The sequence below is a fragment of the Ammodytes marinus genome (assembly GCF_949987685.1).
Source record: "Ammodytes marinus genome assembly, chromosome: 10".
Taxonomy (NCBI): domain Eukaryota; kingdom Metazoa; phylum Chordata; class Actinopteri; order Uranoscopiformes; family Ammodytidae; genus Ammodytes; species Ammodytes marinus.
This window is the reverse complement of record NC_137214.1, coordinates 28,511,179-28,526,178: the sequence shown is the minus strand read 5'-3', so window position 1 is coordinate 28,526,178 and position 15,000 is coordinate 28,511,179. Positions and strand designations below refer to the sequence as shown.

The 15,000-nt window shown below is 41.1% G+C and overlaps 1 protein-coding gene across 4 annotated transcripts in view; it reads left to right on the top strand.

Annotated features, from left to right (window-relative positions):
• LOC307257046 (uncharacterized protein) overlaps window positions 1–15,000 on the top strand; it is a 96,708-nt gene that overhangs the window by 80,443 nt on the left and 1,265 nt on the right. For 3 of the 4 annotated variants that reach the window (XM_080036165.1, XM_080036167.1, XM_080036168.1), the window contains exons 7-20: window positions 3,647–3,802; window positions 4,193–4,295; window positions 4,716–4,971; window positions 6,393–6,641; window positions 7,179–7,353; window positions 7,899–8,129; window positions 8,421–8,475; window positions 8,721–9,635; window positions 10,075–10,497; window positions 10,930–11,030; window positions 11,504–11,657; window positions 12,203–12,321; window positions 12,808–12,874; window positions 13,843–15,000. The exon at window positions 13,843–15,000 is cut by the window's right edge and continues 1,265 nt beyond it. In XM_080036165.1, coding sequence (XP_079892291.1) covers window positions 3,647–3,802; window positions 4,193–4,295; window positions 4,716–4,971; window positions 6,393–6,641; window positions 7,179–7,353; window positions 7,899–8,129; window positions 8,421–8,475; window positions 8,721–9,635; window positions 10,075–10,497; window positions 10,930–11,030; window positions 11,504–11,657; window positions 12,203–12,321; window positions 12,808–12,874; window positions 13,843–14,351 — 3,513 coding nt within the window. In that variant the 3' untranslated portion in view covers window positions 14,352–15,000. The remainder of the gene's footprint in view (window positions 1–3,646; window positions 3,803–4,192; window positions 4,296–4,715; window positions 4,972–6,392; window positions 6,642–7,178; window positions 7,354–7,898; window positions 8,130–8,420; window positions 8,476–8,720; window positions 9,636–10,074; window positions 10,498–10,929; window positions 11,031–11,503; window positions 11,658–12,202; window positions 12,322–12,807; window positions 12,875–13,842) is intronic. The other variant, XM_080036166.1, reaches the window with a different exon arrangement.

Sequence of the window (15,000 nt, the reverse complement as noted above, 5' to 3'; positions counted from 1 at the left end):
TGTGTGTGTGTGTGTGTGTGTGTGTGTGTGTGTGTGTGTGTGTGTGTGTGTGTGTGTGTGTGTGTGTGTGTGTGTGTGTGTGGCAAAGGCATGCTCACAGAAACCCGAAAATATCCCTTTTCTGAACACATTCCACACAGAGGAGGAACTGAGGCAACTTTGAAAATGGATTGCAGTCGCAGTAAAAAAAAAAATTGAAGCTTTTCCATTCACTAGGGAACTCAGGACAGACTTTCCGGAGACACAGAATATAGTTGTTTTGATTGTTGTTGAGATGTTATGCTGAAAGGGAACTTGGATTTTATTGAATTACTTAGACAACGTTGTTATGACATGTCTAAAATCACCATGGGTACAGTAGTTCGAGGGTTCGGGTCAGTCTGTCTTTTTGTTGACAAGTATTTAATTTTATTTTAAATTTTTTGGTGAAAATATCCAAATTGAAAGGGGAAAATGATCAACTTTAGGGTGTTCAAGCTGCGATAATCACTATGTGTACACTAGCAATAGATCCAAGGACTATATATGATGTGAGAGGTATTGTTTATTTAGTGAATTAACCCCCAAATTCGCCACTTTTAGCTTGTCGTTTTTGTTTAACGGACATTTTCGGTTCACTCGTACTGCTCTCGTCAGTGTTGTTTTGAACTGTTTTCAGTCAGTGCGTTTCCATGGCACAACTAGATTGGATTATCACATATATCGAACAAGACACTCGAACGGACCGTGTCACTTGTCTGAGTATACATGGCCTTTCAGAAATCGGATAAATGTCCGATGCATGGCTGTCTCCACTATGCTAGGTGGCGCTGTAGCCCTTTCAACCATGCTTTCAACAAGTGGTTTTAGAGCCACGTCCGCTTCTCTTCCGTCAATAACCCATGGTGTAGCCTATCACGCGCAGGCACACAAGCACAAGCACAGAACGAGAAGTCCGATATGCGAAATCCGATCCCTGTATACATGCAGAGAGAAAGCCGACAATGAACGAATTATCTAGGTGTTCTTATCCGACTTCTCTTGTCCGTTATTGTGCCGATTTGTGTCCGAAGTAGATTGCATAAAGGTGTTTACATGCAGTTTAAAAGTCCTGTTGAGGTCTTATTCGTTTAGTTATCCGATTATAAGTCTGCATGTAAACGCACTGAGTGACAAAGCTCCAAAAAATACACCATACGTTTGCCTGATCAGCATTTTAACATCACACAGACACACAGAGCGATTATCTAGTGGAGAATGTAGCAGTTAAAGAGAGGAATATTCCTCTCAAGAGTTGTTGGAGGCCAAAAACAGAGTTGATATAAGTAAATATTGGTCTTGTTTTCATTTCAATAAATGCCAGTGTCTCTACAACCAAAAATGCAAACTGTAACAGCTGTCATGCTCTGTGCATGATTCTTGGAGATGGATCTGTGTGTGTGTGTGTGTGTGTGTGTGTGTGTGTGTGTGTGTGTGTGTGTGTGTGTGTGTGTGTGTGTGTGTGTGTGTGTGTGTGTGTGTGTGTGTGTGTGTGTGTGTGTGTGTGTGTGTGTGTGTGTGTGTGTGTGTGTGTGTGTGTGTGTGTGTTCAGAGTGCATTCCAATGGTTTCTCTGGCGGTCGGCGTGTCTGCTTGTAGTTATAGAGTTTAAATTCTGCCTCAACCCGTCGCTCTTGCCCTCTCCCTCTCTCTCACACACACACACACACACACACACACACACACACACAGACCTGAATCAACTTCACAAACAAAAATCTACATGTGTAAACGAAGAACTGGGATCATATCCCACTTAATGTTACACAATCTCTCAGTCAAGTTGAGTTAAGTTTTGCTCAAAACACACAACACAGAAACACACACATCCACAATAAGTCCCAACTCCCAAGACTATTTGGTTTCTTAAAAATCATTATGTTGGAACTGAGATTGGGATGTTGGCTTTTTAATATGTTGCCCTCACAATTAGACAAGCTAATCCCTTACAATATAAAACTATTTTGGCCGACAGAGCACAGTACAATGACTGCATGTGTTTTTGAATTATATTGTCCCATGTGTTGATATTGAGGTTTTGTAATCAGTCGGTGTTGAGCTTCCAATATACACACCAGTATTTCATGTTTTGCTTTTGTTGGTTTTTAATATGTATTGTAATCAGGGCATCATTGTGAAAGAGATCTTGCTCTCAATGGCCTTTCCTTGTTTAAATAAAGGTTAGAATTATGTACTCCATATGGATTTACATGTGAAGTATTTATTGTAGGCTAGCTAATGTATTTTGAATCCTGGACTATTCATGGTCTCCCAAAAAAAAATAACGTACTGTAAATAATAAAAAGAGGAAAAAGTCAAAATGTGAATTTGTCAGAGTAGAGAGAGAGAAAGACAGGAATGGAGAGAGAGAGAGAGAGAGAGAGAGAGAGAGAGCAGATACTTCCCAAGTGTTGGTCGTGCAGATAAGGACAGCTAATATTTATTCAGCTGGACTCTCTCTCTCTCACCCTCTCAAACATCGGACTGTTTCGTTGTTTAGTTTCTCAAAGCAGGAACAAGATTCAACCCATTGACTCAAATCTGTGACGTGATCGCCCCTGTCTGGTTTGAATGTGCGGAGAAAAACTTAGATAGGACATCCCAGAGACGTTTATTTAATGAGTTACTTTACCTGTTATCTATCTCATTCCATTCTTTTAAATTTTAAGGGACAGTGTTCATAATTAACATTCTTTAGAGGGAAAACAAATGAAAATGCACCCTAGCTGTCCTATGCCTCCTCCAGTAGTACTGAAAAAGTATCAAATAAAAACTAAAAAACACCCCAAAGATATCTGTTAGAAAAAAAACTCTCTTACTTCACCTTTAATCTCAAATCCATGTGGAGTATTCCCTCTGTAAAGAAGTTATATGTGTAACTGCATAGTGCACCTTTAATAAGTTATTAATGAATCTCAATGCAACAGTTAGCTTAAAAAACAGTTTTCAGGGGTCGCTCGTGTTGTAGTGGTTAATGCGTCCCCCCCCCCCCCCCCCAATAAAGGCTCAGTCCTCTTCACAGCAGACCCGGGTTAGAATCCAGCCCGTGGTCGTTCTCTGCATGTCATTCCCCTCTCTGCCCCATTTCATCTATGTATTTCCAAACTGTCTTATAAAGCATAAATATAAAATAAAAAAAACAATCTAATTAATGCACATTACATCACTCAAAACCTTGTGCAGTGTATCCTCTGTTTAGAAGTTATATGAATCTCTCTCACCCTTCCCAGCTGTCATGTGTACTGAAAAAAAGGAATAAAAAATAAAAACAAAAAATGAATAACTTGTATGTGAGTTACTTCACATTAAGACGTTATATGTGAAGGGAACTGATTTTTACGCATAACTCAAAATGTAAATGTCCCTGAGAAACACAATAAACAAAGTAAAAATATACATTTAAAAAAATAAGTTATGGGGCGCTAGTGGATAGAGAGCGTACCATATTGGCTCCGGCCTTCGCTGCAGTGGTCGCGGGTTCAAATCCGACCCGTGGACCTTTATTGCAGGTCATCCCCCCTCTCTCTGTCTGTCTCCCCATTTCAACTCTGTACTGTCTAATAAAGATTGAAAATAACAAAAAAATTAAAATAAAAGGTTATTCATGATTCTCCCCCCCCCCTTCCCAGCTGTCCTGTGGCCCCTCTAGTAGAGCCGTCAGCCCCCTGGTTGTTCCCGGAGACTTCAGTTTACCGGCGAGTCCGTTTGGAGTTCTGGATAACTCGGCCGCCAAACACAAGCTGGGGCTCAGACACAAGGCTGGAAACAGGAGGAAACCTGGCAACGTGAGACATACACACACACACACGCACACACACACACACACGCACACACACACACACAGACGCAAGCACATGCACTCACTCACTCACTGCACTCACTCTCACACACACACACTCTTAACATGAACGTATGAATTCATTTTAGCTATTTTTTGTATATTATTTATCCTACAATTGAACTAATCAATCAACATAATAATACATTTTAATCATGGGTGCCATTTAAGACACTCAATGAGACCGTACATATAGGCCTACAAATACAAAATATAAATTAAAAACAGACACAACAGTAAATGAGTGAGTGAGCCATTCAAAATAGCTACAATGGTCTCACTGGTTTCATACATAATTATGACCATCACTGCTAACTGTTGCTATTGTCTTGTTCAGAGGTCGGAGGGTAAAACAGAGAGAGACTCCGACATGGACAACACACTGAACTCTTCCATCACTGAAGCTTTGGTGGAGGGAGAACCACACAAGGCACCAGAAGGTCAGTTTATCCTTATTGTGTCTTGTTTAGTTTTGTAGTATTTATTCTTCTTAACTGCCCAAGGGACTACAGGTGGAAAAATAGCAGTTTGCTAAAACCTGGTACAATGCATCTCTCCTTGCTCTAAACAAGGTTAATGTTTCTACTGTACATTGGCCCTGTTTAAATAAAGTTACATTGCATTACAACATAACGCTGACATAAAAGTGTCTGAAATGTATTCTTAATTTTCACATTTTCAACCCTGAACTTGAAAATAAATGTACTCTAATTCAACTTTGTCCTCATATTATTGATTGATTGATTATTCAACTTTTATGTGGTGAAATTACTGCATTTTAACATCGACAGCCTCAAAACTTCCATAGTCTTTCTACCACTGTATTAAATACATATGATCTTTTTCTGTGCGTTATCCAGTTGTAAGCCGCGTCGCACTGATGCCAAATATAAAGAGTGCAGAGGCTGAACAAGACTCGGAGCAGAGTTTGCGACCGTTGGGAGAGAGAGAAGAGAGAGAGGGGAGAGAGGGAGAGATAGAAGCGGAAGTGTCTCACGCCCCTGACGCGTCCTGTGTGTCTCGGCTGAGTCTCTCTGAGGAGGACGGAGCTCCAGAGGTCCCTCCTCGACCCTCCGCTAAGCCCAGGACCGGAGCCTCATCTCTGGACACTCCCCGGTGATTACACAGCCTTTACTGCTCTCACAATCTCACTTCGGTAACACTTTACAATAAGGTTACATTAATTAAATTGTTAATAAATGCTTAGTAAATGCTTAAAGGTGAAGTAAGCGGCTTATTTATATTAATATAAGTGTTAAATCGCTCTTTATTCATACAGTAATCACTTACACGATGTGCGCGTTTCATAAAGCCAATCTCTTAGTAAACTGATCTGCATGTAATAAGCAATTAAACTTTATGTAGTATCCCGAAATTTTATCCAATCACAAGAGGGAACGCTACAAAGCGACACCCGTCCGCACCCGTCTCACTGCCGGTGCACGCCAGAGCGACACATGGGTGAATGTTTATGCGTCTACAATGGCGGAGCAGGTAAAAATCCTTCCCAATGTCTGTTTTGATGGTTTTTATCATGTTTTATCACACTTATGGATCTGAGATGATGCTAGATAACTCGCTGCTTGAAGACCGCAGTGCATTAATGTGGTGACGTAGGGAGGAGCGAGGGGACTGCTAACTGCAGTAACTGACGGGAAGTTAGCTAAAAGAACCATTCCGCTTACAGCACCTTTTAATAAACCTAATGATCATTAAAGGTGCTGTAAGCGGAATGGTTCTTTTAGCTAACTTCCAGTCAGTTACTGCAGTTAGCCGTCCCCTCACTCGTCCCTACGTCACCAAATTAATGCACTGCGGTCTTCAAGCAGCAAGTTATCTAGCATCATCTCAGAGAAGTAATTGTGATAAAACATGATAAAAACAGACATTGGGAAGGATTTTTACCTGCTCCGCCATTGTAGGCACATAAATCACCCATCTGTCCTCTGGCGTGCACCGGCAGTGAGACCATGAGTGATAACATTCCCCGGTGAATACACAGCCTTTACTACTCTTACAATCTCACTTACCCAGCATTCCAAATCACATATGTTTTCGTTTTACTATTTCACATACTACAACTGACCATACAAAGTGTGTAGTTAGCATGCAGTAGGCACATGATTGGGATATACTTTTACTGATTTATTTCTTCTTATTATTGTCTCTGGACAGTCTCCCCCATGATTATAAGGGGACCCCCTGCAATTACTACTCTTCCGATCTAACTAGTTTCTTGTTTTTCGTTGCATAAATCTGACCACAACAATATAATTATGTTGAGTCTCAACATCAACCTGTTTGTACTGTGTGAACTTAAAAAAAATGCCTAGGTTCTGTAAACTCGTATATAAACAAAGGGGTCCAGTAGCCAGCAACATACCCGTTTACAGAGCCTTGGCTGTAACACAAAAAAAAATTCCAGCACAAACACAGTACGTACAGGCAGCTGATAGTGAGAAGCTATTCACTGATTTTGACAAAAAAAAAGAGTTCTCCAGAATCACTGACTCCACCTTTAATATCTGCTTTTCTAGAGAAACACCAGAGCTCCCTAGTGGCCCGAGGGAGTATCTCATGGACCCGCCAGGCATTTCCTACGGACACGAGGAAAAAGAGTTTGAGCGTGATTTGGCGATGAGTGGAGAAGAAGACGACGATTTAGACAAAGAAAACATAGAAGAAGAAGAAGAGAGTTCGTTCTTACAGGAAGTGCTGAGTTCCCTGAAGACTCCACTGGCTTCCTGTTCACTCAGTACAGACACTGAGGGGGGCAAGGGGTCCATGTAAGTACTCAAGCAAATGAGAAAAAGTTCATTTTTACAAAAATAAATTCAATTGTAATAAATAAATTCTTACTTACTTTAATGTGCAATATGACTTTTAAAAAGACGATCTATCCATCTGTCTGTCTGTCTGTCTGTCTGTCTGTCTGTCTGTCTGTCTGTCTGTCTGTCTGTCTATCTGTCTGTCTGTCCGTCCGTCCGTCCGTCCGTCCGTCCGTCTGTCTGTCTGTCTGTCTGTCTGTCCGTCCGTCCGTCCGTCCGTCCGTCTGTCTGTCTGTCTGTCTGTCTGTCTGTCCGTCTGTCTGTCTGTCTGTCCGTCCGTCTGTCTTGTTCTATAAGGCACTGTTTCTATGCATTTACCTTGTACTTTATTTAAACTTTTTTTCATTTATCACTTAAATTGTATTCTTAGATTTGTGTCTGTAAAATGTTGAGAAACAATCAACAACAATACTAAATTCTCATATAGATTGGTTGCAAGCTGAACATTTTTTAATTAAGCTACATTTGTTTAACTTTTACTTTAATTTTCTCTAGAGCAACACTGGAGCCCCCTGCTGGCCCGCTCCGTCCGGACACTGACGGGATCGTCCTGGAGATAGCAGAGGATGAGGAAGTGGAAAAGGAAGTGAAGGAAAGAGAGAGAGAAGATGGAGAGATAGAAGAAGGACAGGAAGTTATGGAAGAGGAGATAGAGCAAGACCATCATCAAGTATGTATCTAGATTAATTTCTTTTTTTCACTCTGTCTCTGTCTCTGTGTGTCTCTCTCTCTCTCTCTCTCACTCTCTCTCTCTCTCACTCTCTCTCTCTCTCTCTCTGTCTCTCTCTCTCTCTCTCTCACTCTCTCTCTCTCTCTCTCTCTATTGTTTGAATACAGGCGTTAAGGTTTTCAATCAGAGAGGTAAACTTCTGTAAACAAGTCAAAAAGCAACAAATGCCAGGGGATAATTATCTACATTCAGTAGTGAGGAAGACGAAGACCAATTTAATTAGTTTTTTAATATTATGTATGTTGGGAGAACTGGATTAAACTGCACCAGTTAATAAATAAAGTTATTCCGCTATAGGAAAAATACTAATATTTAAAGCTCAGCCTAGAACTCATTTGAATTTTAAAAAATGTGCTCTTGTCAAGAGTGAGAATACATTACACTCTTAACCCGTCCACCTATATCTATACTGTAAGTTCTTGCACTATCTATATAAATATTAAAATGTAAAACTTCTATTTATTTTAATGTTTTTATTTGAACAGGAGGAGCCTGTCTGTGATCAGGCTGCTGTTGCGTCTGGCTCTGTACTGTCAAAGCAAAGCACAGAGGAAGAGGCTGAGGACCAGGAGGCCATTTTGAGCCCGATCACTACTTCTTATGAACATGTAGAAGAAGAGAATAAAGTTGAAAATGCGGAAAAAGCTGCAGCAGAGGAAGAAGAAGAAGAAGAAGAAGAAGAAGAAATAGTGGTGGAACGATTCATTGATCATCATGTAAGTATCTTTGAGTCTTTGAGCCAGTATGTATTTACCTGCCTGTACTTCAAATCTCACTTTTCCTTGAACTATTTAGATTTTTCATTGGAAAAAACTAGACTAAACACACTCGACATGCGGTAGAACCGTAATTACTTAACCAGCTGACATGGAGCAACCTTATCATTCATCTTGAGATGTGTTTCTGTCAACTTGATGAATGTAAATCCAGTAGTCAGTGCAGTTGGAGAAAAAATAAATTATGAAATCCCGTTTTTTTTTATTTCATTATTTCTTCTCTGATTCCAGGAAAATAAAGCTGAGGAAGTCCAACCCGAGCAACAACAGGATATCGTCACAACAGGTTTGTGTTTGTTCAATGATTCTTTAAATTATTAATCAATGACATTGTTTTACAACCTTTGAGGTGAGATTTCCTTTACAAGCCTCTAGGGTTTTTTTTTTAATTCACTTTCACAATTTGTTCCTTTTAAAATCTTCCTTTTTATATGTATATTTCTACATGTTATATTTGTCTTTCCTAGGTTTTCTGTTGCTTTTATTGTGCAAATAAATACATCTAAATCAAATTTAAAATCATTGTTACAGGAAATACCGTGGACCAGGAAATAGTAGATAGTGAGGGAGATGAGGAGGAGAAAGAGCCGGAAGTGGAGGAGGAAGGACGCGAGAAAACTGAAGAAGATCTTTGTAAAGATTCTGATGTAGATTACAGTCATTTAGTCTTTAAGGAAGTGAAGGAACGAGTGGAGGAGGCACAGGAAGCAACGGAGGAAGAGATGGACGTCGCCATCGCAACTACCGACATTTCTACTCATGAAGAAGAAGTTAAAATCAACACAACACTGCAAGAAGGTTCGGATGATTACGTCATAGTTGGAGATGACACACAACAACACACACAGGACACATTTGATGAGGTAATCCCTAAAGAAGTGCCCGGTATGGTGTTCGAATCGGTACACGAAAGGCAAGGCTTATTAGACGAAGAAGAAGAAGATGAAGAAGAAATTGGACAAGAAAGAGTGGTGGAACGCCTAGATATCGAAAATAAATTGGAGCAAAAATCAGACCAGCAAGAAAATGACTATTACGTTGATGAAATGCACCAATCGGATGATGATATTCAAGCTGAACAGGATCCCGTGCAGGACACTGTTGAAGAAATATCCCATGTAGAGTTAAAACAAGTGGAAAAAGATCAAAACGAAGCAAACGAACAAGCTAACGTCACAGCCAAGCCCATTCCTATGACTTTGACTATTGAGGATAACCATCACGAAATGCCGTCACATGAAATCGAGAGCCCAAGTACTCCTAGTAAAAGCAGCGGTACAACCACTCTCCTTATTAACCTGCTCTCTCCAAGCCTTGAGAAAGTCGCACCATTCTTCGCACAGTCCCCAACATCACCCAAAGGAAATGAGACAACAGAAAAATTAGCCCTAGAAAAAAGGATGCCATTGGATGTTCTGGAATCCACGGAAAAGGCAGCTGAAGAAGGTGAGAAATCATTGATGCTTATTTTATGGTCTTACTATTTTAAAGGTGGAGTCTGTGATTCTGGAGAACGCTTGTTGTCAAAATCACTTTTTGTCAAAAACTGTGAATGTCTCCTCATGATCCGCTACCTGTAGTAACGTGCCCTTTTACAGAGACTATGCTGTGTATTAACACTGGGGGACAGGGGACGGGGGGTGGGGGGCGTCTCCAGCACACATACTATACAGTACGGACAGGTAACAGATCATGAGGAGATATTCCCAGATTTTGACAAAAAGTAAATTGACAAATAGTGTTTTTCCACTCACTTAAATGTCTATTATGTCACATACTGTATGACCCATGCAGAATGATATCTCCCTTCCAATTATGCTGCATGTGTATTATGGCAGTGACAATAAAACCGATTCGGACCACTGTATGTTTTTGACATCCACAGAAAAAGACGAAGACGAAGAAGAAGAAGAAGAACCGGCCGCCATAGTGGAATCCATTGAAGAAGAAGAAAAACAAAAGTCGCCCATTCTAGAACACACAACTCCTTCTCCTGTGTCCATGGCAACATCCATCAGTCTAGACCAAAAGAGAGTCAGATTCAACATCACTCCGGCCTGGCAGAGATCGCTCTCTTCGGAAGACTTCAAAGAGAGTTTGAGCCCACCGGCAACTGTTTCCATCCCCATAGCAACTTCCACGGTTCCAGAATCGGAATCAATGACGTCGCCCAATGTTGAGCTGGTGTCGAGTCCCACGAGAGTTAGGAACGTCGGGAATACAGTCGATGCCAAACCACAAAGCGATGCAACGCCGCCACAGTCTCCTGTTAAACCGCTAATGTCGCCTTCTGCTGCAAACACAGAAGGTAAAACACGTAGCATATTAGGGTTTATTTTTATAAGGGATATTGTGTCCACTTTTGGTAGTATCCTATAACTTTAATTGTGTCGTGATACAGACAGCAGGTCTATGCAACGCTTACAAGGTATAGGAAATAGCTATCCCAAACAGCAATAAAAAAATATGATTTATTAGTTTTACAAAGTGGAGGTTACTTACTGCTTTTCCTAAAACATTTTTTCCTTTTTTGAACAATGGAGTCAATATTTGGAAATATTTGGAAACAATTTTTCAAAACAATTTACAACACAGCAAATATATTCCTACACAATAATCTTTCTGGATGTGTACCATTTGCCTGTATTCATATTAATAACTCGATACAAAAATAATAATTGCTTAATTTAAGTTAAGATAAAGCCAACAAACCGTCACTTTTCCACTTGTCCCCCCATAGAAAGCCCTGTCATTGGCGGTAACCCTGACAACCCGTTTGGAGTAAAGCTGAGAAAGACAACGGTTCTTTATCGATTTGGATCGGACGAGGAAAACACAGAGGTGATCACCACAACTTTACTTTGTTGTTTATGTTTGATGTTAGTGGCATTATTAAAATAGCCATGATTATGTGAAATGTTGACAATTTTCTGCAGGAATCTGAGGTTTTCTTACCATTTGGAAGTTTTGGAAATGAGTCAAAAGAAAAGTAACTTCTACAGCAATATTTCAAAGTATGTGATTCCCTGCATAGGAGTGGAATGTCCGTTTACCGTTTACATTTCACACTTCCACATATCCGGACAATCAGACGGATATTTCAGGCCCTCAGAAAATGTATGTTTTTATTTGGTCCGACTTTATATTTGCACCTTGAAACCGTACCAGACTATTGTAGAAAACAAACCAACATTTTTTATTTTACTCAGATTCAGACCCAATGCGTTATCTCGGTGGAATAGTGCTAAGAGAGTGTTTGAATGGGAAGTTCTGTATTTATAATGTTATTTTTTAATTATTGTTTTCCTCTTCAGCCTCCCTCTGCTCAGCCAACCAGCTGTAAGGTCGACTCACCGCAGCCAATCGGTGCGAAGCCGCCGATAATCCAACCAATCAGCATCAAGCCCGTCCTCCCCAGGAAACCAGACGTACAGGGAGACACCGGAGGGAAAAACAAACGCACCTCAGGTTTGTATACTATACGCACATAATTAAGCAATAGCTCGCGACAGGCTGTGGAATGTGCTCATTATACCACAGTTAAGGGGCGTTGTTCTGCCCGACGCGAAGCACAATTATAGTCTTCCAAATTAGATGCACAAGGCTTACAGCTTTCTTAAAGGTGGGGTCAGCGATTCTGGAGAACGTTTTGTCAAAATCAGTGAAAATCTCCTCACGATCCGTTACCTGTCTGTCCATACTTTGTTCATAAACAGCCTCTGTAAACGTGCATGCTGCTAGCTACAGTGGGCCTCCTTTGTTTACATACCCTTTGTTAACATACCATACAAAGCCTAGGCTGTGGATGAACACTGGATTTTTTTTCATAGCAAACACAGTGCGTACAGGTAGCGGATCGTGAGGTGATAGTCACTGATTTTGACAAAGTGATTTTGACAACAACCGTTCTCCAGAATCACCTACTACAGTGTGATCCTTGAAAACTAGACAATAGAAAATAATAAATAAACCAATGTGTGACAGAGTGTTGTATGTTATTGTTATTGCTCCAGACGCGGCAGCAGTTCGTGGCGTTTCCAGTGAACCAGATTCTCCCAGCTGGATCTCAGTGGCCAAACAGAAACACAAGATCTACAAAGAAAGCTCGCTGGATGAGGGCGGTGTCAAGAAGGTAAACTGTGTGTGTGTGTGTGTGTGTGTGTGTGTGTGTGTGTGTGTGTGTGTGTGTGTGTGTGTGTGTGTGTGTGTGTGTGTGTGTGTGTGTGTGTGTGTGTGTGTGTGTGTGTGTGTGTGTGTGTGTGTGTGTGTGTGTGTGTGTGTGTCTTTTAAGTGTTAGTTTCATCATCACAACAAATGAGTAGCTGTTTGCAGTAGCTTACTGGCTGTGTGTAGTTAACAAGTAAAACTGCAAACCGTTTTGGGCCATAGTAGGAAAGGAATGAATTGTTATTGTTGTTTTGTAATTGCTTCTCTACTTGTCTCAGTGCCCCCTAGATAGTAGAAAAATTGAGAATTGTTTACAGCACAAATTTGACATTCCTCGCAATTTAGTCCTTGTGATGAGTCCAGATTGGAGTGTTTAACATAGAACACTGACACATAATATATAATTATTAATATACTGTTTATAACTGACTGTGCAATTCTCTGTCATCAGGAGGAAAAAGAGAGGAAGAATTCACTGCCAGGTTATGTCACCTCAGCTGCAAGCAAAGAGCACAAAGGTCAGCGCGTGCACACACACACACACACACACACACACACACGCACACACACACACACACACACACACACACACACACACACAAGCACACACACACACACACACACACACACACACACACACACACACACACACACACACACACACAGACACACACACATTAAGGCACATATTAACACACACACAAAACATATTATCTGCCAAAAAAAGACACATGAGTTGAAGCATGGAAGTATTGCTAAAATGCTTTAATTTGTCTAGTCTTTCTGAAATTTTAATTTGAAAATCAAACCTTCTGTATGGTTTGACCCTTTATATACAGTCTGCACCTCAACATGTTGCATGTTAGTGAAGCGTTTCTCTGATGCAACGCTGCCCCCGTCTGGACAAACTGTGCTACTGCAGCTCACATTTTAACATCAGTACTTTCTGTTCTCTGAGGAACTTTACATTTAAAAAAAGGAAACCTATATATCAAAGTATGAAGATAGGGCTGTTTCAAAACAAGCATACAGGACATAAGCACAGAAACAGTAGAAATAAATGAATAAGATCAGAAATAAAATAGGGATACAAAACTGAATAATAATTAATAAATCCACAACTCATACTTTACCAAATGCTTTCACAAATAAAAAAAGTTTTAAGAAGGAACTATTCTGTTAATTTTTTATTTATTTTTTAAAGATTTTTTTGGGGCATTTTCTAGCTTTATTAGATAGTACAGGGTTGAAATGGGGAGACAGAGAGAGAGAGAGAGGGGGGATGACCTGCAGTAAAGGTCCACTGGTCGGATTTGAACCCGCGACCACTGCAACGAAGGCCGGAGCCGATATGGTACGCGCTCTATCCACTACGCCACCGGAGCGCCCCGTGTTAATTTTTAAGAATGGAAATCTGCATTAATACACAGAAAATGCTTCTTTATTGTTTGTTGACATTTGTATTTTTCTATATTTTCTCTCACAGTGATGCCAGAGATCAGTAAATCTACTGCGCCTGTAGAGAAGGAGACCAAGAAATCTCTCCCTCCTCCCACTCCTGTGCCATCTCAACCTCCTAAAACCCACTCCCTCCCCTGCCCCGTCCCTCCTAAACCCCTGGCCTTCCATCCTACTCCTACCCCTACCACTACCAAACCTCTTGCCCCCCTTACCTCCACAAAACCCCCTCCTCAAAAATCCCTATCACCCCCTACACCTGTTCCCGTTGTCCCAAAAACTCCTTCAAATTCGCTGTCCCTGTCCAAAAATACTGCCACTTCTACCACCAAAACGCCCGAAGCTACGCGAACCTCTCCGGCTAACGTTTCATCGCTTCGAATCGCCCCCGAAAAGTCTGTTTCTAGAGCACCAGGGGTCCCGAGCTCACCCAGGGGCCTGCCTCCGCCTGCCCTGCCCCAGGACGAGCCTCCGTGGATGGCCCTCGCCAAGAAGAAGGCCAAAGCCTGGAGCGAGATGCCACAAATCGTCCAGTGATGGAGGCAGTATAGTGAGGTTCACGGGCCCCAAAAAATGATCTGAAAGTCGGAGTCGAAAGTGGGCCGAGAGACCCTGCATGGACCAGAATGCATTTGCACACAAATAATTTGTGTTTTCTGTTGTTTTATACTTCCTGGCTTAAAGGTGGAGTCAGTGATTCAGGCGAAAGCTTGTTGACAATCACTTTTTTTTTGGTAAAAATCAGTGAATATCTCCTCACAAACCGCTACTTGTTCGTACTATGTGTGCGCTGAAAAATACACCTGATGTCAATACACAGCCTAGGCTCTGTAAATGGGTATGTTGCTAGCTACGGTTGGACGCCTTTGTTTACATACCCTTTTTCTACAGAGCCTAGGCTGTGTATTAACACCAGATTTTTTTCAGTAAACACACAGTACAGACAGGGAGGAGATCGTGAGGAGATATTCACTGATTTTGACAAATTGATTTAAACAACAAGCGTTCTCCAGAATCACTGACTGCACCTTTAAGGTCTTTGGATTGGCACAAACCGACCAATCACGGCTAAGGATTGGCTCGGTTACTTTATGTTACAAAAACCCCCAAACATCAACGCGTCTTACTTGAAGTGGATCCACATCATTCAAACAGTCTTAGTTTGTTAAACGGTGCCTGAATACAA